Source organism: Durio zibethinus, chromosome 20, assembly GCF_047325235.1.
Source record: "Durio zibethinus cultivar Kanyao isolate XHJ-2024 chromosome 20, ASM4732523v1, whole genome shotgun sequence".
Taxonomy (NCBI): Eukaryota; Viridiplantae; Streptophyta; class Magnoliopsida; order Malvales; family Malvaceae; genus Durio; species Durio zibethinus.
The window spans coordinates 7,400,880-7,423,980 of NC_143181.1; the positions used below are offsets into that span (position 1 = coordinate 7,400,880).

Genomic DNA, 23,101 nt, shown 5'->3' on the forward strand with positions numbered 1-23,101 from the left:
CTCTAACAATTTCAAATATTAAAAAAATATATAAGCACATTATTATTTGGCTAATATTAATCGAAGTGTTGGCAATAAGCAATTATTCAATTGGCCTATAAACTAAGCTTAAGATTCCGGTTGTTTCACAAAAAATGATTTTTGTATTTTTAGATGTCTATTTGACAGAAAATTGGCTAGTTAATAAAAAATAACTTACTAATCAATAAAAAATAAAGTCATTTTTTTAGAAAATTGTTTTACGGATTTGAAATATAAAAGATATTTTCCTCAATAAAATTGTCTATGAGTAAAACTATTTATCAATACTTTTGAATATAATTTTACTTATAAATAATATTATATTGATAAATAATATATTATATTAATAAATAATATACTATTAATATAATATATCAAAATATATTAATAAATAATATTATAATCTATTAATAATAATGTGTTAATAAATTTTATTATATTAATTAATAAATATTATAATAATATATTAATAAATAATATACTATTAATATAATATATTAATAAATAATATTATAATATATTAATAAATAATATAGGATAACAAATGGTTTTATTTTAAGTATTTTTTATATTAATATAATATTTTAATATTAAATATTATTATTAAAATATAATTATTTTTAAATATTAATAATTTTAATAATAAATAATTTCAATATACTTTAATAATAAATAATTTTTAATATTTTAATAGTTATATTAAATATTATTTTGAAAAAAAAAATTTTTTTAAAAACAATCGAACAACAAAAAATAGTTTTTATTAACTCATTGAAATAATTAAAAATTTCTTTCAAGTCAGAAAATATAAACATTTTTCAAAAATTATTTTTAAAAAATCATTTTTTATGAAATAAACGAAACTAAGTAAGATGACTAGCTAAAATTGTGTATCATTGGTGCCAGTTTGATGCTAACTCCGTCTAAATAACACAATTAAACGGTTTCTATCCGTATAAAGCTGAATTGATCTAACTTAAAGCTGACTTTCGAGGACTGAATTGAACATAATAAAAGTCCAACAGGGGCTTAAATGCACAACCAAGAAAAGTTTGAGATCTTATTAGACTTTTCCTCACTCAAAGACCAACACTGCCGTTTTGAGAAACGGTAGAATTGTCTCATCAAACCCCGCGTGACATGCTCATTTTCTGGCTGAAACTCCTTTTCATTTCCATTCTTAGAACTCAAAATTTTCGGTCACCTTCAAGATCCATTCTTCATAATCGATCAGATCTAAGCAAAAAGCAAACAGGAAGTTTGCCAAAATGTCAAGCGACAGCGATGACGAAGATGAGCTCCTCCAAATGGCATTGAAAGAGCAAGCCCAACGGGACCTCAATTACCAGAAACCGCCTTCCTCCAATTCGCGCAAACCGGTGGCCAACTTCGTTCAACCGCCGACTAGTTACAAGGATCAGAAGGCATCGGCTGCCCCGGCTCCAAAAAAGCCGGCTGGGAGGAAGATGTCAATGGATGATGACGAGGATTCAGAAGTGGAGATGCTTAGCATTTCGAGTGGGGATGAGGATATAGGAAAAGATCCAAAGGGAGGAGCCGGAGGAAGGAGTAGAGGGAGAGGAAGCAAAGACGACGATGGAGCCTGGGATGGAGAAGAGCCTGATATCTGGAAACGTGTTGATGAAGCTGAGGTACTTTTCATTGAAATTTAAATTCAAAGTAATTATTGAGCGATGATTAGTGAAGCAAAGGTTCTTCTTTGACAGCTTGCTCGTAGGGTTCGCGAGATGAGAGAGACGAGAACAGCTCCCGTGGCACAGAAGTTCGAGCGTAAACCATCAGCACCGGTGGGGAGAATACTTAACAATCTACAATCGTTCCCTCGTGGCATGGAATGTGTTGATCCACTTGGACTGGGGTAAATCTTTTCAGCATCTTTGTATTGCTTGATATTCATTTATTTTTTGTTTTAGGGGAATTCACTGTATGTAATGACTCATCAAGGTAAGAAAAGTTTGCTCTATTATTAATTATTGTGCTAATTTGATTACATGAATAGTTGCCTAGTCTTTTTCTTCTAGCATTAACTGACGTCAGTAGTTCCTTGATTTTCATCTGCTATAAGTATTGCTGCTAACCTGTGTGTTTGTTTGATTGACAGGATAATAGACAACAAGACATTAAGGTTGATCACTGAGTCGTCAGAAAGCTCTCCATCAAAATCCGATAGAGATTATATGGATAGTGGCCTTCGTGGTATTTTTTTTGCTTGTCTTATTCAATATATTTTCTTCATATTGTAGTTTGTCATAGTCTCTTTAGTATTTTCAGTTAAAGCTGCCTGCCGTTTCTAATTAGTTTCTCTAAGAATTATAGCAGTATCATTCTCTAGAACTGTATACCTGCAATCTAAAATACCTATTCACTGGATGCTCCTGGTTTCTTCCCTTTCTCTGCACCCAAAAGTTCAAATTCTTCAAACTTGAATTCATGTTTGTGTAAGTTTACTCATTTTTATCTTCATCATTGCAATGCTATCATTGTCTGAAATGGGTTTTTGTGATTCTACATTTTTTTGTACAACCAGATCCCTTATTTATGTAATTCATTAAAGTAGGATCTTATTCCTACTCTACCACAGGATGAATGTGCAAGCGTGTTGAGCTTTTTCCTTTTCAATTTAATTCCTTTCTCCTTTTCCCTTCCAGTAGACTATGAAAAGTTCAGAAATACAAAAGATCTGAGGTGGATACCCTTTTTGTTATTTTTGTTTGTTTATAAATGAAGATTATGTGAATGATGTCAATTCCTAGAAATCAGTTAATGTTTTGTATGGTGATAAGGAATGGTGGAGTTATCATCAATTTTCCTTTTGCCTATGGTTAGTCTTACTTTTAGCCATTTATACTATTTACTTTCAGTTCCATGTTTAGTTGTTCTACTTCCACCATAAGTGGTTTTTGCCACATCAAAATAGAGACTTGAAAGCAGTGAAACTAAACAATGAGAATTCTCCAGGTTTTGTTCTTCTTTCTATCATGTGGTTTTGATAATGAATTATACTCTTAAAGTTTGTTAATTTTTAAGCAATGTTTTACCAGTATCATTCATGTGATTCTACTTCCACATGCTCGGAATATTCTGAATGGTGCATGTGTTGATATGCCATAATCTTACAATACTCAAGGCAGTAAGAGCTCTACCAAGTCAGCGGTATGAGATGCATTCCAGTTATTGCAGATCACCGCAAAGATTATTTACTTCTGCTATTTTATGAAGGCATTAGTCTTCTTAATTTGGGGTGAATGTGGTATTCATGTGTTTGTTTATATTAGAGATTATAACAACTGTCAGAGAATTATCTCAGCTCTCAACTTCTAGCCTTCAAGTTTTTGTTGTTTGCTTCTGAGTATGTTTGTCCATGATGCCCCTAGATGGTAGAATTCACATCACATGAATGTATCTTCTAAACAAATTTTCTACTTCCTTCTCTTTAACTTCTGATTCATAAATGTTCGTGATGTTGAATCCCTCAATGAGCTACTTTTTCTCCCTTGAGTACTTTTAATTTAATTAATGCCAATGGATTTTTTTTTTTTTGTTATAAATATAATGCCAGTGAATTATGTCTTTTTTTTGGTGAAATTTTGCAGAGAAATTGATGTATTTCTCTGAAAAATTTGATGCAAAGTTGTTTCTATCCCGAATACACCAAGATACATCTGCAGCAGACTTGGAGGGCGGAGCTCTTGCTCTAAAAACCGATCTCAAAGGGCGGACTCAACAGAGAAAACAATTGGTTAAAGACAATTTTGACTGCTTTGTTTCATGCAAAACCACAATTGATGGTAAAGCACCTTGCTTCACTTGATTCTGGTACTATTTTAACTGTGGCAGCAAGTGTTTGATGGGTTGAAAACCAAATTCTTCTCATACTCTTTGCCATATAAAGTTCATAAAATTTTAGCTGTTGGCAATAATTGGTACTAATGTGGAGAAAACTGGTACTTGCTTAGATATTGAGTCGAAACTGAAGCGAATTGAAGAAGACCCTGAAGGTTCAGGGACAACCCACCTGTTTAATTGTATGCAAGGAGTAAGTTCACTGGCAGATCGTGCCTTTGAGCCTCTATTCGAGAGACAGGTTGGTTAACTGCACATGTTGATTTGCTTTCAAATTCAAGAATGATCATGATATGCAAGCAGCATGGGATGTGAATTTTTTGTAATTTGATGTAGGCTCAAGCTGAGAAGATCAGGTCTGTCCAAGGAATGCTTCAGAGGTTCAGGACACTCTTTAATTTACCTAGTACAATTCGTGGGAGCATTAGTAAGGGCGAATATGACTTGGCTGTTAGGGAATACAAGAAGGCAAAATCAATTGCTCTCCCCTCCCATGTAAGCAAGAAAACTTTAAATTGCTATGTAAAAAATGGATATTTTGGAAATGGCTTCATCATCATTCTCGCATCCATACCAGATTCTGATAGCTGCTTATATTTTATGTGGTCATTTATGTATTAGATAAGTCTACAATGCATGGTGTTAAGTTTGAATCAGCAACTCTTTAACTTTGGCCAACTCTCAATTTACCTTTATTTTAGTTTGTTTTCTGTCCCTTTTGTAATTCATTCTCTAAAATAGCTATTATTTAAGAAAAATCTAGAAAACTACAAAACGCAAAGCTAGCTTTCTTCATCCTCTGAGTCTATCAAGTTTATTACTGACACTAAGCACATTTTTTGTTTCTTTATAGAACATATTAAATCTGCTATGGTATTATATTGTTAACTATATGTTTTTCCTTATTTTATTCTTCTTTCTAGTTAATTTGATATGCAATCAAATACCAAATATTTTGATGCCTGTTATTTATGTTAGGTTAAATTAAAATCTATCAGTATATATCAAGAAGCATAAGTTACATTTCCATGTTTTGGGTGAAAATCACTTTCTATCCTGTGATATTAAGTAGAGATATGTGATCTAAAAAATTCGAGGCATGTTATAAGGTTAAATTAACTGAATATAGAAATTTATATGTTTGGTTAAGTTATCCTTGATGTACAAAAATTGCCATCAATGCATAAGTTACCCCTATCTTATAATTTGGTAACCAGCAATTTATATCCAGTTTATATTCCTCTCATATGAGTTTCAGTATTTTTTCTTCAATGTTAGTAAATAATGCTTAAATTTAGAAAGGGGTATATACATGAGCATGTTTTTACTTAAGTTCTGATATCATTCAAACTTGTGAATAAAGTTTTAATTCAATAATGTTATTTTCATCTTTATCTGCTTGTAGAATGTTTCATTGGCTCCCTCAACAAATTTAATGGAATTGTAATTCCCACTTAGTTGACAATTTTTGTGTATGTCAGTTTTTACTCACAGCGTTGCTGCTGATTTTCACAGCTCTTTAGAAAATTCATAACACGAGCTGAAGTTTTGTTTATTTTTTGGTAGCTCAAGTAGTGAACAGATTGTTTGATGTTTGAGCATGCTTTAAGTTTAAAATTCGACTGTAAATCCATTGCTTCTATTGTATCATTTGTTATACATTACTTTTATCCATTGATTCCCTGATGGCTAACATCAGTGTTGGACCCTCTCCTTTATTTTCTATGCATGTTTCTCATAATTCTGGTGGTCTTATTCTCAGGTCAGTATTGATTTGTGCTTAAGTCTGCATATAGATAGAGGTCTTTTGCAAGAGCTAAGTTTATCAAGACATTATATGTGGGCTGAAGAATACCACATCTGTTTTTCATTAAAATAATTTCTTCACATGGCAATGCTCTTTCCTGCATAAGCAGATACACTTAACATTATTCTTTACTTTCAGGTAAATATATTAAAACGAGTTCTTGAAGAGGTTGAAAAACTGATGCAAGAATTCAAAGGCACACTTTACAAGTCCATGGAAGATCCACAAATAGACCTAACAAGCGTAAGCATTTGACAAGCCTTTTTCAATATTTATACAAGTTGTACTGGTGAAGAAACCAATAATTGATGTTGACCTAAGACCTAGATTGTCCATGGTCTTTGTTGAATTTTTTGATCATGATATTACAATACAATTTGCTTGATGCTTACTAACTCAAGAGATGCCATTTTTTTTTCGGTAAATCAATTGTATATCATTAAAATCAACCTATAACAAATTTTTTGCAAGTTAATTAGCCAAGTTTTGAATGGGAATGAAGATAAAAGAGAGCTTGCAAGTTATTCCATAAGCCAAATGCCTACCATTTGACAAGCCAATCTAAAAGATTTACATTAATTAACTATGTTGAAATGTTCCTGTTCTCTTTTGAGTTGTAATGCTCCATCTGCACTTCTTGTAATGTTAGCATGAGTGGAAGTATGGAATATTTATGCTGAAAAGTAATGGGATGGTTGAACATGGAATCCTGAATTTTTTTGTTGGATTGGTTAGAGTATGAAACTAGTGCTCTAGGACATTGTCTTAAATGTTCTTTTTGGAAGCATGAAGTAAATTATTTTGGCTATTCTAGCTTGGCATTGAACAAAAATGCCAACTTTGTTTTTCTCCAAATATCTAATGCTAGATATGTTATAGATATATTATTTGCATATTTTGTTTTTGTTATATTAGATGGCTGATTGTAATCAAATCATCTTGAATATGCTGTCATGTAGTCAAATGATGATGGGGAAAGCTAATAAAAAAGATTAATTAATTATTCTTGGATTATATTATGGCTAAGGTGTTGCCTTAGCATCACTTAGTTTTCATTAATTTATGATGGAACAGTATGGTGGTAGTTTGACTAGTTAAGATGATGCACCTGCTGTTTGTTAAGGACTGGCTAAGAACTGATGTTAATATGCTTTTTATTGCTTCATATCTTGTATCAACTGTATAGTGCTTTCATTTATGTAAGACAGTTTTGATTGTTTATGCATCTTCTTTTTTTTTTTTCATCTCATGAGGTAAAGAAGTTCCTAAACCTTGCCAAGTATATATTATTATCATCATCAGAACATTGTTTTCATTGATCTTACTTGCTTTTTAAGCTTACAAAAAATAAACTAGTTGTTGGGAGTTTACAATTTTTTTAAGCATTTGGTTTTTTCTAGAAATAATAATTTAGGTTGATATATTGTGATAAGTTTTAAAATATCCAATAAATACCAAATAAACAATGTGTTTTACAATGAATGCTTGTTAACTTGCTGGGTTGTTGAATAGATCCATTAAATAACAGGATCTGGTTTACATCCTATAATTTTGTATATTGTTTTGAAGGAACCTAGAAACTTATTGTGTGAAAACTTTACACAAGTTTTGCCCTTATGATAAGTATTTTAGAGATTTCTTTGTCTCATGCAGCTAGAAAATACAGTAAGGTTGTTGATAGAGCTTGAACCTGAGTCAGATCCGGTGTGGCATTATTTAAATGTTCAGGTTTGTGAATTCTGAAATTAGCTGTAGTGTCAAAATTCTCTATATTTTTCTATCTTTTTTGGCTAATGAATTTTTCTATGTTAACATGTCTTTTACTTGCGACATGATTTTATTTAATAAGTGATTGGCATTTTTCTTACATGCTGATTGTTTAGTTGGCTGGTAAAGTCAAATGACTAAAATTCCCATTTCCATCCCCCAAACCCAAAAAAAATTTCTTTACATAAAAGATGCAAGTTATAAAGGCCTTTGTCCAAAATTTTGAAGAACATTTATTTGGGTGATGATTTAGAAAAAAGGTCTTTGTTATTTGGGTTATATGAGCGTCTAATAAAATAACCCTATTTTCAGACCCTCATATAAATAGGTTTTTGTCAGACTTTGAGGTAGGATTTGATAATCTGAAACTTTTGTCTGGAGAAATTTGGCGATTGAGATTTCAAATTATTTCTTGAGTGTTTGTTTTAAAATTATATATGGTACTATATCCTTAAGTCTTGTGAGCCAGTTGCGTTTTTGCAGATTTGTGTTATTTCAATTGCCCATCAAGTAGCTTGAACTTGATAATAAGTTGAGTCCAAGAAGCTCTCAAGTGCTTCTAAACAAATCGGTTCAAATCAAATTGCTATTCAAGTAACTTGAACTTGATAATATAGTCTAGTCCAAGAAGCTTCTGAGTACTAGCATCTTGACTTGCTTACATTCTCTTGCTCTTGAAGGGCAAGTCACTGAAATTTTTAGGTTTTTATTTGATAGAATCATAGAATTCGAGGGTTGCTTGAGAAGTGCACTTCAGATCATGAATCACGGATGGAAACTTTGCATAATGAGATACGTGAAAGAGCACTCTCCGATGCAAAATGGCTGCAAATTCAACAAAATTTAAGTCAGTCTGTAAGTGCTACTAGCTGGAATGACGATCTGATAGGAAAAACTCTTGGCTCTTTGCCTAATTATGAGATTAATTTCATCTATTTTTTATTACTCAGTCAAATGCCAACTATTCTTTTGGGAACATCCAACTGCCTGTAGATTTGCAACCACTCGACTTGACTGGTGAAGAAGTTGATGTTCTTAGAGGAAAATATATCAGAAGGCTAACCACAGTACTTGTGCATCACATACCAGCTTTTTGGAAAGTGGCACTTTCTGTTTTCAGTGGGAAATTTGCAAAGGTACTCTGAACATTGACTAAATCATATTTGCAAGATTTGCATATAGTTATACCCTAAATAACATTATATTTCATCTCATATAGTAGTTCTTATAGTTTGCCGACACATTCTTTTTTGTCTTTACTTTGTTTCTTCTCTGTGGCTTTATATTCATTGCTATAAGTGCTTTTTCTTAACATACAAGTTATCAAGACAATGCTGTGATTCACTCAATTGAATATTTATTCTGGTTTTTATTCTTTCAGTCTTCTCAGGTTTCTGATTCTTCAGGAAGTAAAAATGAGGAAAAAGTCGGAGATGGGAGATACTCAAGTCATTCTCTTGATGAAGTTGGAGGAATGATGCGTGGTACAATATCTGTATATGAAGTCAAGGTGAATATGCATTGCTTGGAACAGTTTAATGTCTTGCTTGTTTTACTACCTTTATGTAATGGTGTTTGCTTTCTGAAATAAATAGCAATTTAGTAATGCAATTTATGATGCTTTGGTTTTGATGGAGTTATTTTGTTTTCATTTATTGTTTGAAAAAGTTCTTTGTCTCTATAACCTAGTTCCCATTCTCTTGATGTCCCTGGAGGTCTCTGAAACTATACATGCATCCATTGTTTTTTAGTATTTTTTTTTCCAAGCAGAAACATGAAATCTGGATGTATGCTTAGACCATCAATAATAAATAGCCATGTTTCTTATTTCTTCTAGAGTTTCTATCCAATAGGTAATCAGTGCAATGATGTAGAGGAGTTTCTAAACTGTTGACCCTTATGTCAAAATATTAAATTGTCTTGGCGAGCTTTTATGATATGCGTTTTTAAATTTCTCATGATAGTACCAAGGCTGCTTGGGATTTTGTTCCGAAGAATTGTGCAGAAAGTTGGTTGTTGTTGAATGTAAAAGGCATGGTTCTCTTCTGGAAAACATGGTTGATTGTTTCCTTAAAATGATTTCTACCCATTGAGGATATCCAGTCCCTTTTTTTTTAACTTTGCACCATTATTCTCTTTTTAAAGTATACATTATGCTGGATAATCCTGAGGAACTGAAATACAAAAATGACCAATATTATTCTAAGGGGTTTCTAGCTTATTTACTGGATTATTTCACTAATTTAATTTCAGAAGTAGACTTAGTACTGTTTGATAACACTAAAAAATCAATTCTGGAATTGTTGCTGAATTTTTGGCATTGAATTTGAGACACTGAATTTAATTGCGAAAACTGCTCAGCATGTTTTGGAATTTAAATACTAAATGTAAATAGACTGCTTGCTGATTGTAGAAGCTAAACTCTGAAAATAATCTTATAGAAAAAATTTCTTTTCCAGTCATTATGTATCTTTTATATATGAACTTAACATTGAATTCTAATTACATATTTGAAGTTTGAGAGATTCAAAATTTACCAATTAAATGATTGGAAAAAGCGTATATTTTTGCAATAGGGTAGCATAAAATTAATATGTTAATTTAGTCTACAAAAATAATAAATAAAGTGGGTGAAAACCTAATTTAAATCATTTAACAAATAAAACTACAATGTTCCAGTCCAGTCAACATGCATTTCTCGCAGGTAGTGATTCTCTATCTTTTAGTTTTGTAGTGGCTCTTACTGAGTTTGCTGGTGATATAGGTTCTGAACGCATTCCGTGATCTTGAAGAATCTAATCTTCTTCAGTCGTACATGAGTGATGCCATAAAGGAAATATCTAAAGCATGCGTTGTTTTTGAAACAAAAGAGTCTGCTCCTCCTCTAGCCGGTACTGCAACTTTCTCTGAAACTGTTGTTATTGACTTCTAAGCTATTCTAATTTTTTCTTTTTTCCATTTGACAGTCATGGCGCTCAGGACACTTCAGGCAGAGGTTACAAAGATTTACATACTAAGGCTTTGTTCTTGGATGCGAGCATCAACAGAGGGGATAACAAAAGATGAAACTTGGGTCCCAGTATCTATCCTTGAAAGGAACAAATCTCCATACACTATCTCTTATTTACCTCTGGCTTTTCGTTCAGTTATGGCCTCGGCAATGGATCATATCAATATGTAAGTATCTAGAGATTATGATGTTGAATTTCAAAGAGGCGTAATTAGTTATAATGTTGTGTGATTAGAGTAAGTCGTTATTTTAATATATGTTAAGTTGTTTGTAAGTGGTGTTAAGACTGCTCAAGCTTAGTGAGGTTACCCATGACCTATTGTACAGCAATAATTTTCAAATGGCTTTTTATGTGAGGTCTTTAATATGGCTTATGAAAGTGTAATTTGGGCTCTGATATTGCTGACTATGAAAAGGCCAACACTGCTGCCCTTATCCTGCCTATGCAGCCAAACAAGAAAAAGGTCTTTACATTTTAAGTACTTTGCCTTACTAAATGCATTGTGAGGGTGGTTTATTATGAACATCTGCTGAAGAAAGTGATGTCTCAAAATTATGTTTGGTTTTGTCTAGTTTACAAATGTGCTAAGCTGTTGGTAATCAGCTTGGGCTTTGTTAAATGAGAACCTTGCTTAAGCTGAATTCAATCACAACCTGGATGGTTTGTTTCTTAAGGTGTTTACGAAATCAGCTAGGCACAAACATAGATGAGATGGTCTTGAGGGTTCATGAGCACACTTATGATTTGGGCTTGTGAATACATTCATATTTAAAATAGTGTTCTAAAAATGTGTAGTTAATTTATCCAGAATTTCTTACCTTCAAAATATTAAATTTTGAAGAATTGATGATTGAATGAGCCCAGTTTAATCCTGAGATCGGATAATTTAATTTGCTGAGTTGCTAGCTAGTTCTCAGGCTTCTGAACTTGAGCTCAACTTTATGTAAGTTTGATGCATTGTTTATTTTTTAAAATCAGAAGAAATTTCAATAGCCTTAAGCTTTTCTCTTATCCTGTTTGTGGTCATGTCAAATTTTGGGAAGGCATTTGTTACTGATGTGCCATGATATAAAACCAGAAGATTCTCTGTAGGAGTCTTTCTGATTCAAGGGACTAGTGCAAATTTGAAGAAATTTTATACTATTATAGCATTTTTCTAATTTGAGAATCGTGCTAGTAAGCCAGATTATGCTTTAAAAAAAAAACAAAAAATTTTAAATCAGAGCAAACTTGAATAGCCTTAGGTTGTTCTTAGTATGTTTTATGCCATGTCTAAATAACAAAGGTATTGGTTACTGATCTGCCATGATTTACAACCTGAAGAACGTTGGCAGGAGAAATATGGACAGTTGAGATTCTTTTAGCTAAGTTGCTAGCTAGTTCTCAGGCTAGTGAACTTGAGCTCAACTTCTTGTAGGTTTGATGCATTTTAAATTTTAAACTCAGAAGAAATTTGAATATTCTTAAACTTTTCTCTTAGCCTCTTGTGGTCATGTCAAATTTAGGGCGGCATTTGTTACTTATGTGCCATGATGTAAAACCAGAAGATCCTCTGTAGGAGTCTTTATGATTCTAGGTACTAGTGCAAATATGAGGAATTTTATACTGTTATAGCATTTTTCTAATGGGAGAATTCTGCTAGCTAGCCAGATTTTGCTTTCTGAAAAAAGATACATCAAAACAAACTGGAATAGCATTAGGTTGTTCTTAGTATGTTTGCTGCCATGTCTAAATGGCAAAGGCATTGGTTACTGATATGCCTTGATACACAACCAGAAGAACATTGATACGAGTTTGTGATGCAAGGCATTAGTGCAAATTTGAAGAACTTTTAAATTTTATAGCATTGTCAAGTTATAAGAATGTTTTTTGTTATCCATGTTTTGTAATATCATCTGACCCTACCCCATGGAAAAAGGCTCTGTTGTTGTTGATCCATGTTTTTGTAATACCAGTGTACTGATAGCTATTTGTAATATTCAGTGTCAAACATATTATATATATATATATATATATATATATATACATACATACTTGAGGAAGCATATATTGTTGGTTTCTCCTAGTGGATTTTTTCTTTCTTCACCCTCTTTCAGATCTTAGTAAAGATGTGGTCATGCATTATATTGTTATTGATCTATTTTTTGACAGATGACTGCTTTTTTCTTAAAGCTGTTTCATATGTTTCTCCCTTTCTTTATCCAAGGATGATCCAGTCTTTGAGGAGTGAGGCTACAAAGTTTGAAGATATGTTTGCACAACTTCAAGAAATCCAAGAACCAGTTAGACTTGCATTTCTAAATTGTTTCCTGGATTTTGCTGGTACGATGGAAAACAGTATCTTTTTTTGTCTAGCAAAATTTGAAATGTTGCTAGTTTGTCATGATGCTTTCATTACATGCATGTTGATTAGGTCATCTAGCGCATATTGGAAGTGAGCTTGTCCAAAACAAATCAAGCAAAGAAAGTCTGCATTTGCAAAATGGGTATTCTTATGAATCAGAGGAGGAATTATCATCTGATCTCCCTGGAAGTATTGTTGATCCACATCAACGGTTGTTAATGGTTTTAAGTAATATTGGATATTGCAAAGATGAGCTTTCTTCCGAGTTGTACAACAAGTACAAATGTATTTGGCTGCAATCCAGGTATGCTGGGATTCTTTCACTACTAATACCTTGAGCATCAATAATGTTAAAATTGTTATTAGGGGTATTTGGAGTCATTCTTTCTTGTGGTAGCATAATGAGACCTAATGCTTGCAGTGCATTTTGTTAATAATTCAGATTATACCCCCTATTCTTAGTAGAAAGAATCAGCTTGTGCAATCTAGCTAACCTATGTTAACTCAAGTTTTTCAGTTGCTCTTTTTCAGATGTAGATGTTGACATGAACCATATGTATTTTTGTGTACTATTTGCTAATCCTATGGCTTGTCAATGCTGTAGGGAAAAAAATGAAGAGGACTCTGACATACAAGATTTGGTAATGTCTTTCTCTGGACTTGAAGAAAAGGTCCTTGAGCAGTATACTTTTGCAAAGGTATGACAAGATTGTTTGCTAAATTTTGTTGAAGTTACCAGACATTGTTTATTTATTTATATTTTTAGAAAGACAACAAGCACACAACCACTAAACACTTGGAATGGGAAAATTGAGTAAGCTTGTGAGCCTTTTGATGAACCTTTGAGAGTTATCAACTGATTGGTAAGTTGAGTTGGAAATAGTGAATACTGGTACACTGGCTTAGCATATTTGCTGGTCATCATAAAAATGACTCTGCATGGCAATAAAAATAATTAATGCTCAGCTGAGTCTAGCTTTAATTTCGCTTCGATCTGGATTGCTAAGCTCAATGTGATGATGTGAAGATCCTAGATCATCCTCTTGAAATCACTAAATCTTGATTTACTAGGCAAAGTCAGGAAGCTTATTTGTTTAAACTTTACAAGTGATGACATTTTTTTTTTTTTTTGTTTCTATTATAAAGCTGTAAACAGAATCAAATAAAAAAATTCAGTCCTTACTTCCTAATATAAGGTAATTGGTTTTAAAATAAAATAATGCTTGTGTTTTTGTTGTGACATTGGAAGCCGAGTCAAATAAGAAGGTCAATTAGCTTTGAAGCATCGTGAACTATGGTGCTGGATGCATTTGCAGGGAGTATTACATGCTACTTGATCTAATACAACCACAACCTGTGAAAACCATTGAGTTATTAGACAGTTAAATACTTACAAATTAAATCCAAGGCTACACACTTTTCTCCTCTTTCATCTTCCTTTGATAATACAGAGGAGAACATCATCCTATTAAGAGTTTGAGTCTTTCTACTTTTAGGTTTTCTCTGCCCCTTGCTGTTTAACCAACCGCCATGGAAGTAGAGTTAACAAAATTCATGAAATACAACTTGAATAGAATGTTCATACTGAATGCTAGGCGCTCTTGTGTTGTTTGTTGCATCACATTAATAATAATAATAATAATAATAATAATAAAGCTATATGCGTCTCACTAGAAGGAACAAGATGCTAAACACATGATTAATAAGCTATCTATAAAACGAAATGAGAGCATATTTTAGAGCCACATGGAAACATAGTTTTTTATTAGGAATAGTTGGTGGTTAAAGAATATCAGCTGACATAGAATATTGTTATTCTCCTGCAGCATTCAGATCCATTTTAAAATTTTATTTTACAGTAAAGATTCTATCAATCGTGTTTTGTTAAAGAAAATCTCAAGGTGCCTAAAACAAATTGTAAAACAACCAAGCAGTCTTCTCTCTCTCACCCCCTCTCTCCTATGAACAAAGGAAAAAGAAAAGAAAAAGAAAAATAAATGAGGGGAAGGGGCCTTGTTCCTTGTTCTTCTTGTTGGTGTATGCCTTTTGCAGGAATTTTATTCTTGCAAAGGATGACTGACTCCCTTCTGTATTATCTCTATGCTGTTATTGATATTTTACTTTTCCTGGAAATAAGGAGTTGATGGTTGTCTGAGTACTTGAATTTGTTATATCCTCGTGATTCAAAAGGGAATTCAGATTGCTGGCCACTTTATATGTTCCTTTAGCTGATTAAAAACCAACTATGAACCATTGTCCATGAAACAGTTTTCCATCATTGACGTTGTTTGTCGACCATTATTTCTTTTGGTTTTTATGTTCTATTTTTTGTTTTCTCATTAGGCAAATTTGATTAGGACAGCTGCCATGAACTATTTGTTAGATTCTGGTGTTCAGTGGGGATCAGCACCTGCAATAAAAGTAAGAAATTTGTATTTTCATGATTGGTTATCAATTTTATCCCTCCAGTCAGCTTAGCAAGCATTGAGAACATGAATTGCTCTTATCTTCAGGGTGTGAGAGATGCAGCTATTGAGTTATTACATACTCTGGTAGCTGTACATGCTGAGGTACTTACCACCATATTATGTGTGGCCATATGAACTTAATTTATTCCATTCTAAGTTTTTGTGAATTTTACTATTATTTGTGGGTTTTATCTGCATAAGTGGTTATTTTGATCTTTTATTTTCTCAACAATGTGTCAGAAAACTCTTCAGTATTTGAATTTTGAAGCATCATCTATCTTGACCTGTTTAAGTAAACCATTTTTGGTAATAAACTCAATAATTTGTCTACTTAAGTGACTAATTCCTCATCCAGGTCTTTGCTGGTGCTAAGCCCCTCCTGGACAAGACACTTGGCATTCTTGTGGAAGGTCTGATTGATACTTTTATCAGCATTTTCCATGAGAACAAAACTAAAGATCTCAGTTCACTTGATGCAAATGGTTTCTGCCAGCTCATGCTTGAGGTATCATGTGGCATTTTTCTTTCGTGATTGTAATGGTCTTGAATCTGACCATTGATTGCTGCTTTCTTTTTGTGTGTTACAATGATTGGATACTTACTATTGTCCACAAACATGATGGAAGTGAAACTTTTCTAATAACTAATATCTTTGCTTTGTGAATTTTACATTCTGTGTTCAAACTTGGAACACATTATTATGGTTTTTAAGCACTAGGCTCTTTTCTTCTCATGGATCGCCATGTACTCCTCCTTTTAGGCATATGCATGTATTTCAATGTCTCTCCCTTCTTTCTTTTCCAGTTTTCCTCACCCAATGTTGAAATGAAATATGTGAGGGAAGTGATGTATCCATTTGTGCTTAAGATCAATTGGGTGCTTGAAAAAGAAAATTTTTTTTTCTATACTATTACCTGTATTTGTGATTACCTGATTAATTTGAGCGGCTTAGATGGTTGATTTCTGTGAGATGTGTCTTTGCAGCTTGAATGTTTTGAGACCATTTTAAATCCGTATTTCACAGCGGATGCTAGGGAGTCTATGAAGTCTTTACAAGGAGTGCTGTTGGAGAATGCCACTGAAAGCATCTCTGAGGTTGTTGAAAATCCAGGGCACCATCGGCGGCCAACTCGTGGAAGTGAAGACGCTCTTGCAGACGAGAGGCAGCAAGGGGTGTCTGTATCTCCAGATGACCTGATTGTAAGATTCATGTTCTTCTAGGATATCTTCCCATGCTTATTCTTTATGGAGAAATTTTGAACATGTTGGCTGTTGTTATACATTTGCTTTTATAAAATCACACTCTCACTTGGATGAATTAGAAGTAGAATCGCCTCTTCCAGACTTGCTGATATTAATTGACAATGTTATTGTCATGCGAGTATTCTTTGTTGGTTCAGACAGTGTTGGCGGGTTACTAAAGTGTCTATGCGCTAAAGTAAATCTATCTGATTTGTACAAGTTGTTATCAGTTTAGTTTCATCATGGCTGGAGGCATGATCATAGCTTCTTCAGTAAATCAATCTTTTGGGTTTTCTGTTCTACTCTATGGATATGATCTTAACATGTTTTTGGTTTTTCCCAGGCTCTTGCACAGCAATATAGCTCAGAATTGCTGCAAGCAGAGCTTGAGAGGACCCGCATCAATACAGCATGTTTTGTGGAGTCACTTCCATTGGAATCTGCTCCAGAATCGGCTAAAGCTGCATACGCATCTTTTAGAGGTTCAATGGACTCTTCCAGCGGAAACTACAGAGGCGCACAAGCAATGGAATCTCCGAGTTTCACCCAGCGTAGGCGCAGATAAATTAGCCACCGGCAAAATATTATTTTTAAATTTCCCAATGTTCATGTGTTGCTGTTGATACATGTAATTTTGAATTAAATATGCATTTTTTTGCTGTCTATTGGGATCATTAGAGTATGACTTTTGTAGCGAGGGCATATTTTGTAGGACCTCCCTGAATTGTGTTTGCCATGATTGGTGGATAATGATTAATTTTTGATACATATGAACTAGGAAGACCATGAGATGAGATCCAAGATGGATTTAATTTTTATACCTTTTTCATCTTGTACTATCCTTGATGTTGTCAACGTGGACCTTTCAATTTCTTCTCATTTCTTTTTATTTAGAAAGAAAAAGACCCAAGTCGCGTTGGAGACATGAGCACCTATACCATAATTAAGCATCCAAAAGCAATGAATTCTAATCATTGTTACCGACCTGCTTTTTAGGTGATACTTTATTCTATTTGTTGGTACTTCTCATTTTTATTTCTATAATATTATTGGAAAGATGTAGCTTTGCCACTATCTTTTGGCTTAGACACCTTTTTTTTTTTTTCTTTTACTTGTTTTATGTTTGATTGGAAGAATGTGTTTTTTTTTTTTTGTTTTTTCTTTTACCGGAAGCAAGAGGAAGAAGATTCTTTGACTTTTTTTTGTTCTCTTATATTTGACAGATATATTTTAACTTGATTTTCGAAGGTTTTTTTTTTTTTTTTCCATTACTACTTGAAAGAAAGAAAGAAAGTGTGGCGTGAAAGAGAGGCTTATACGGTGTGTGAATTCTTCTTTCTTTTTTCTTTCGTCATTTTTTCAAGCATTTTTCGATAAAAATTTTTGCTTTTTTTTTGTTATTTAATTGAATGAGGGTTTTTTTTTTTAGGATGATTTTGGTGTTACAAATTTTAATTTTGTTTAATGAAATTTGATTATTGAATGGAGTTTGGGTTTTGTAGTTGAAAGATTTGCATGTTATTATGAATGTGCTTTTTTTTGAAAGATTTTGTCTTTGCATATTTTGATATCGGATGAAAATTAGTTTTTAGTCATTATTTTCTTTGATGATGCTTCTTTTCATTGCTGTTGTAATCATTTTTTTTATAGAAACATTTTTTAGTGCATATTTGTGGCATTTTAAAGGATTATTTTGTTTTGCATGTTATTTGAATGAAGTTGTAATTTTATTTTTCATTTTTTGTCTCGGATTTGTTGAAATTTTTTTATATTTAATTTTCAGATTAGTATGAATTATTTTATATGTTATTTTGCTTTATTTATTGTGTATTTGGGTTTGTTAAGTTGTATGTGTTGTTTTTCTTTGCATTGTATATTTGATTTTTCTGTTACGCTTATTAAGTGTTTGTTTGGTTTTTTACATTTTTTTTGTTATAATGTCTTAGTATAATTAAATGAATTAATGAATCAACATCTTCATTTGTTGAGGATTGTAATCATCACAGTTGGGTTTTTTTTTCCTTTTTAAGATGTTTTTGTTGACAAATACATTTGTTTTGGTACTGGCTTCTTTTTTTTTTTTTTTTAGGCTAGAAAAGTAGGCAAAATGGACGAAAGATTACATTTTTAGGCACAGCGGATGAAACAGTATGTTTCATAATTTAATAGTAATGCAGTTTAGTATATGCACTTGGTTTTACAATATCATGGAGCCTAATTGGTTGGTTTTTGGTGTCTTTTGCAGCCTAATACAATTATTGGGCACATAGTCTATGTCCTTCAGTAGAAGGAACATCCAAAATTAAAGCGAAAGGGAGATGTGGAACACACATTGTCTCTGACTAAGGCTTTGTGTGGATTTGATTTTGTATTTACCCTTCTAGATAGCCGACAATATCTAATCAAGTCAAACCTCGAGGAGGTTGTGAAGCCTGGTAAGTACTTGGGAATGTTTACATTCATCTCTTAAAGCTTTCTTCTATTGATTGCTTGGTCGTTGATGTTGGGTGGTAATTTTGAAAAAAGAAAAAAAAAACTCTCATAAATTCTCACGGCTAATTTTATATCAGACTTGCAAAATTTTAAGCAATCATTTTCTTTCTTGGATATTGATCCCACTATGCAATCACTTAACCAATTTGCTGAGCTAAACCAAAGTGTCATAGACAATTCATGACTAAATTTCCAAAGCTTTTTACCATTCTCCAATGACAGCTTCTTCAGCAATCAAGCACCTGAAATTCCAAGCAACTCGATTTCTGTAGGGTTTTTATTTTTAAATTTTAAGTTTGGCAATCATAGACTTTGAGATGCCAACAAATTAGTTTTAAAGCTAAGTTTTATTGTTAAATTTAATTTTCTGGTGTTTAGTTGGGCTTTATACTTCAATGCAATTTGTGTGTGATTTTTCAGCTTGTATCATATGCACAACTTACAAGGAGTGTTCATGAACTTGCTGCTGCATCTGATTAGGTAAATATTGGATACTTTTTTTTTTAACCTTTTTCCATTCTTTGCAAGTATAGTATACTTTTTTATTTTGCTTTACATGCAATTTTTTTAGATTTATTAATTTTTAAAAGATTTTAGTATTTCTGATTTTTAATTTTCAAAATTTTTATTAGGCTATCACTCTGCTTGAGACATTGGATCTGAATGCCATGGAATTAGAGTATCTAAAAGGTGAAGAAAAAGTTCGACTGTTTAAAGACATCGAGTCTCGAGAACCTATCTATTTCCTTTAGTCACTGGATTTCCTACGTCGACTGCTTTATGGATAAGGAATTATCGATTTTGTGGAATAATAGCTCTTTCTGAATGGGTAACTGCTTTTTCATAGAGGAACTTCTTACTTTAAGACTGACACTAGGACAAGAAGTAACATCGTGCCCCGTTATTGGCTTCGCTGCTAGCCGACCTCCTTTCAAGCTCAAATTTCACCCCAAGCTTCTTTTCTTTACCCTCTTCACAAATCCAGCCTTTGTTTTTCACAAAATGATCTCAAAACCTCATATTTGAGCCAAAAGCCAAAAATTTCCAACTTCTGAAAGTCACAACTCCATCGTCAAATCTTTCTAGTTTTTTTATATGTTGTTCTCCTCTCTGTGTTATTCCTTTTCACTGTTTGGATTGCCCAAAAGATTTCTGTCGTTCAATTTTTTTCTTATTTATTTATTTATATATTTTTTTTTCGATGAGACTAACTTTTCCTTTTTTTTTTTGATGGAGTGCCACCGTTCACGCCTCTCATTTGTCAGAGCCAGACCCTTCCCTCAGTTGTTAGTCTTCGGAGTCGCCTCCAATGCCACCATCCTTGGCTGTTATGTTGTGGTTACTTTGTTTTGTCATTTTTTTTTTGTTGAATTGTGTGGGTGCTAGTGATCACAATGATAAGGCATGCATGGGGACTCTGTGTGTGTGCTGTTATGGTGCTCGATTGAAGGAAAAAGCTAGAGCAAGGGCTAATATAGGGTTGATGCTAGCATTTGGGATAGTGTTGTGAAAGGGCCTATGCCACCTATACTAGTTTGGGGCTTGCGAGGGCCGTGACGATCTGGTGGTTGAAGTTTTTAGTGTTGGAGTATAGGGCAGTGAGGTGCGATGCTGTGTGTACAGAATGTTATGGCAAGAGTGTAGGGAAGAGTGGGCAAGGTAATAAGGTGATTGGTTACGGTTGAAATAGGGGACGGGACTGGGTATATCTGGTGCTCAAAGTGATGTAGTCGTTTCAATGAGTGGTGGAGACTGGGGTTAGTTCTTAGGTGTATAGTCTAGGTGAGGGGTTGGTGGATATGACGTGATCTTGGGGCTGGTAAAAATGGATGTTGGTACCTGTTGTGAGGTTAGGGGGTGGAAATGGGTGCTCAACCTCCGGGTCCTAGGACAAAAGGTACCAATGGTGGGGTGAGTTTGAAGGCGAATAGGTAAGAATGTAAATGATACGTTAGTACTCACAAGTTATTCGGGTTTGATTCAAAAAAAATTTGAATTCGTTCGATTTATCGATCGAGTCGAATTTAAGTATTTTTATACCCAACTCGAATAGCTCACGAGCTTAATCGAGTTTTTATATTTAAATATATTTTTATTATTTTAATTAATAAAATATCTCAAATTCGAGTTCGAGCTTGAGTACAAATAATTAAATGTTGTTGAATATACGAATCGAGTTTATTTTTATATATTAATCGAGCGAGCTCGAGTAATTCGATTTCGATCACGAATCAAGCTCGAGTTATAAAAATGAAACTCGATCGAGTTCAAATTTAGTGTCGAACCGCGAGTTGGGAGTCGAGCTCGAGCTTCTCATTATATTGGTTCGACTTGACTCGATTATACCCCTACGAATGGGTACTAGAGCTGGTTCATGGATAAGGCTCTTTATGGTTGAAGGGTAAGGCAAGGAAGCTAGGTGAATGGGGCTTCGTGGGAATGTTTTAAGGCTTTTTGAATATCTCATCTTCTTTCAAAATTGTTGCTTCATTTGGTTTTTAATCTGGCCATTTGTAATCAGTCCAAAACTTTTAGAATCGTAGAGTAATGGAGTGCAGGGTAATGGTGGAGTAAGGATTGAGGAGTGTACGAGGCTGGCATAGTGCGAAAGGGTAATGGTTGGTGCACTGTGCAGAGCGCTTGGCATTTTGCTTGTTGTGACGGTATCCACTTCTTCATGTTTTATTTTTTTATTTGTTGCATTTCTTTTTTTTTATTTTTTTTTCTCATCTCTTAATTAATTCAATAATAAAAAAGATAAGTATAATAAAATAAAACAATAAAATTGGGCTTTAAAAATTAATTCAAACTTAAAATTCAAATATTGGGACTTTATTTGGCTTTTAAGTGGAAATAGCTAAATTTTGAATTAATCTCAATTAAATCGAGTCTTAACCCAAACAAAATTGAATCAACTCAAATTAAATTAAATTAAATTTTAAATTATGCAAATCAATTCGAAAATGATTAATCAGGATAAATCTAAATGAGTTTAATTTAATTAAATTCAATTAAGTTAACTCAAATTGAAATATTAAAATCAAATTTAAAACTTGAATAAATTTGAGTCAAGTTGGACAAAATTGGATATTTACAACTTCTCTTTTTGCACATTTTTGAGAATTAGGAATGGAGCAAAGACATATAATAATTTTGTTCAAAGTTAACGGTTCAAAGTTTTTCAAAAGTTTTCTATTTTTTTGTTTGATTTTGAATTTTGATTTTTTTTTTGTTTTTGAATTTTTTTAACTAATAAACTTGATCATTTGAAAACAAATTCAAAAACTCTTTTAAACAAAAACTGAATAACTTTTGAAAATAAAATAGGAGATCATGCCCGAAGGTTTTACAAATTTAGAGATTAAAATAAATTCAGCTCGAAAGACTTATGAATCATGCTTGAAAGACTTAAAGATTACGTCTAAAGGTTTTACAAATCTCAAAATCTTTGAATGCTCATCGTAATAAAGTCGTTGAAACTTTAAAAATTAAAATCTTTTACCTAGAAGTCTTATAGATTATGCTCGAAGGTCTTATAGATTTTGAAATCTTTGAATGCTCATCGTACCAAAGTAGTTAAAACTTTAAAAATTTTAAATATTTTGTCCAAAGGTTTTATAGGTTATGCTCGAAAGTCTTAGAAATCTTAAAATTTTTTAGTGTTCATCATATTAAAGGCGTTAAAACTTTTAAAATTTAAAATATTTTGCACTGAGGTTTTACAAATTATGTCTGAAGCTTTTACAAATTACGTTAGAAGGCCCTAGAGATCTTGAAATCTTTGAATGGTCCTTATATTAGAGGCGTTAAAACTTTTAAAATTTAAAATATTTTGCTTAAAGGTTTTACAGATTATGCTCGGAGGTCTTAGAGATCTTAAAATCTTTGAATGCTCTTCATATTAAAGGCGTTAAAACTTTTAAAATTTAAAATATTTTGCACCGAGGTCTTACAAATCATGCCTGAAACTCTCTTACAGATTATGTTAGAAGGTCTTAAAGATCTTGAAATCTTTGAATGCTCATCGTATTAGAGATGTTGAAACTTTAAAATTTTAAAATATTTTATTTGAAAGTTTTAAAAA

General features: G+C 32.8%; 1 protein-coding gene and 1 long non-coding RNA gene across 5 annotated transcripts; both read left to right on the plus strand.

Moving 5' to 3' along the window:
* The first annotated feature begins 1,178 nt into the window (after positions 1–1,178).
* LOC111315708 (exocyst complex component SEC5A-like) lies at positions 1,179–17,344 on the plus strand. Of its 4 annotated transcripts, XM_022917647.2 has the most exons (21): positions 1,179–1,673; positions 1,749–1,900; positions 2,144–2,238; positions 3,636–3,830; positions 3,999–4,126; positions 4,222–4,380; positions 5,831–5,935; positions 7,346–7,420; positions 8,177–8,314; positions 8,410–8,595; positions 8,841–8,969; positions 10,224–10,350; positions 10,426–10,636; positions 12,677–12,792; positions 12,884–13,118; positions 13,419–13,512; positions 15,158–15,235; positions 15,328–15,384; positions 15,638–15,787; positions 16,267–16,482; positions 16,868–17,344. In XM_022917647.2, exons 1-21 carry the CDS (start codon positions 1,290–1,292, stop codon positions 17,087–17,089), a joined length of 3,252 nt encoding a protein of 1,083 aa, XP_022773382.2. In that variant the 5' UTR covers positions 1,179–1,289; the 3' UTR covers positions 17,090–17,344. The 4 variants fall into 4 exon arrangements, with proteins under 4 accessions (XP_022773382.2, XP_022773384.2, XP_022773385.2 ...); XM_022917649.2 differs by lacking the exon at positions 15,328–15,384; XM_022917650.2 differs by lacking the exons at positions 15,158–15,235; positions 15,328–15,384.
* A 1,475-nt stretch (positions 17,345–18,819) lies between these two features.
* LOC149513089 (uncharacterized) lies at positions 18,820–19,785 on the plus strand. Its single transcript, XR_016330805.1, has 3 exons — positions 18,820–18,959; positions 19,438–19,497; positions 19,650–19,785. It is a non-coding gene; the product is annotated as an uncharacterized LOC149513089 (long non-coding RNA).
* The last annotated feature ends 3,316 nt before the right edge of the window (positions 19,786–23,101 follow it).

What these genes read in the sequence shown, in the direction of transcription:
- LOC111315708 (XM_022917647.2), top strand. Translation starts at nt 1,290, where the DNA reads ATGTCAAGCGACAGCGATGACGAAGATGAGCTCCTCCAAATGGCATTG. An exon ending in CACAAATAGACCTAACAAGC is followed by an intron (nt 5,936 to 7,345) that starts GTAAGCATTTGA and finishes TGTCTCATGCAG; the next exon opens with CTAGAAAATACAGTAAGGTT. An exon ending in TGGTAGCTGTACATGCTGAG is followed by an intron (nt 15,385 to 15,637) that starts GTACTTACCACC and finishes TTCCTCATCCAG; the next exon opens with GTCTTTGCTGGTGCTAAGCC.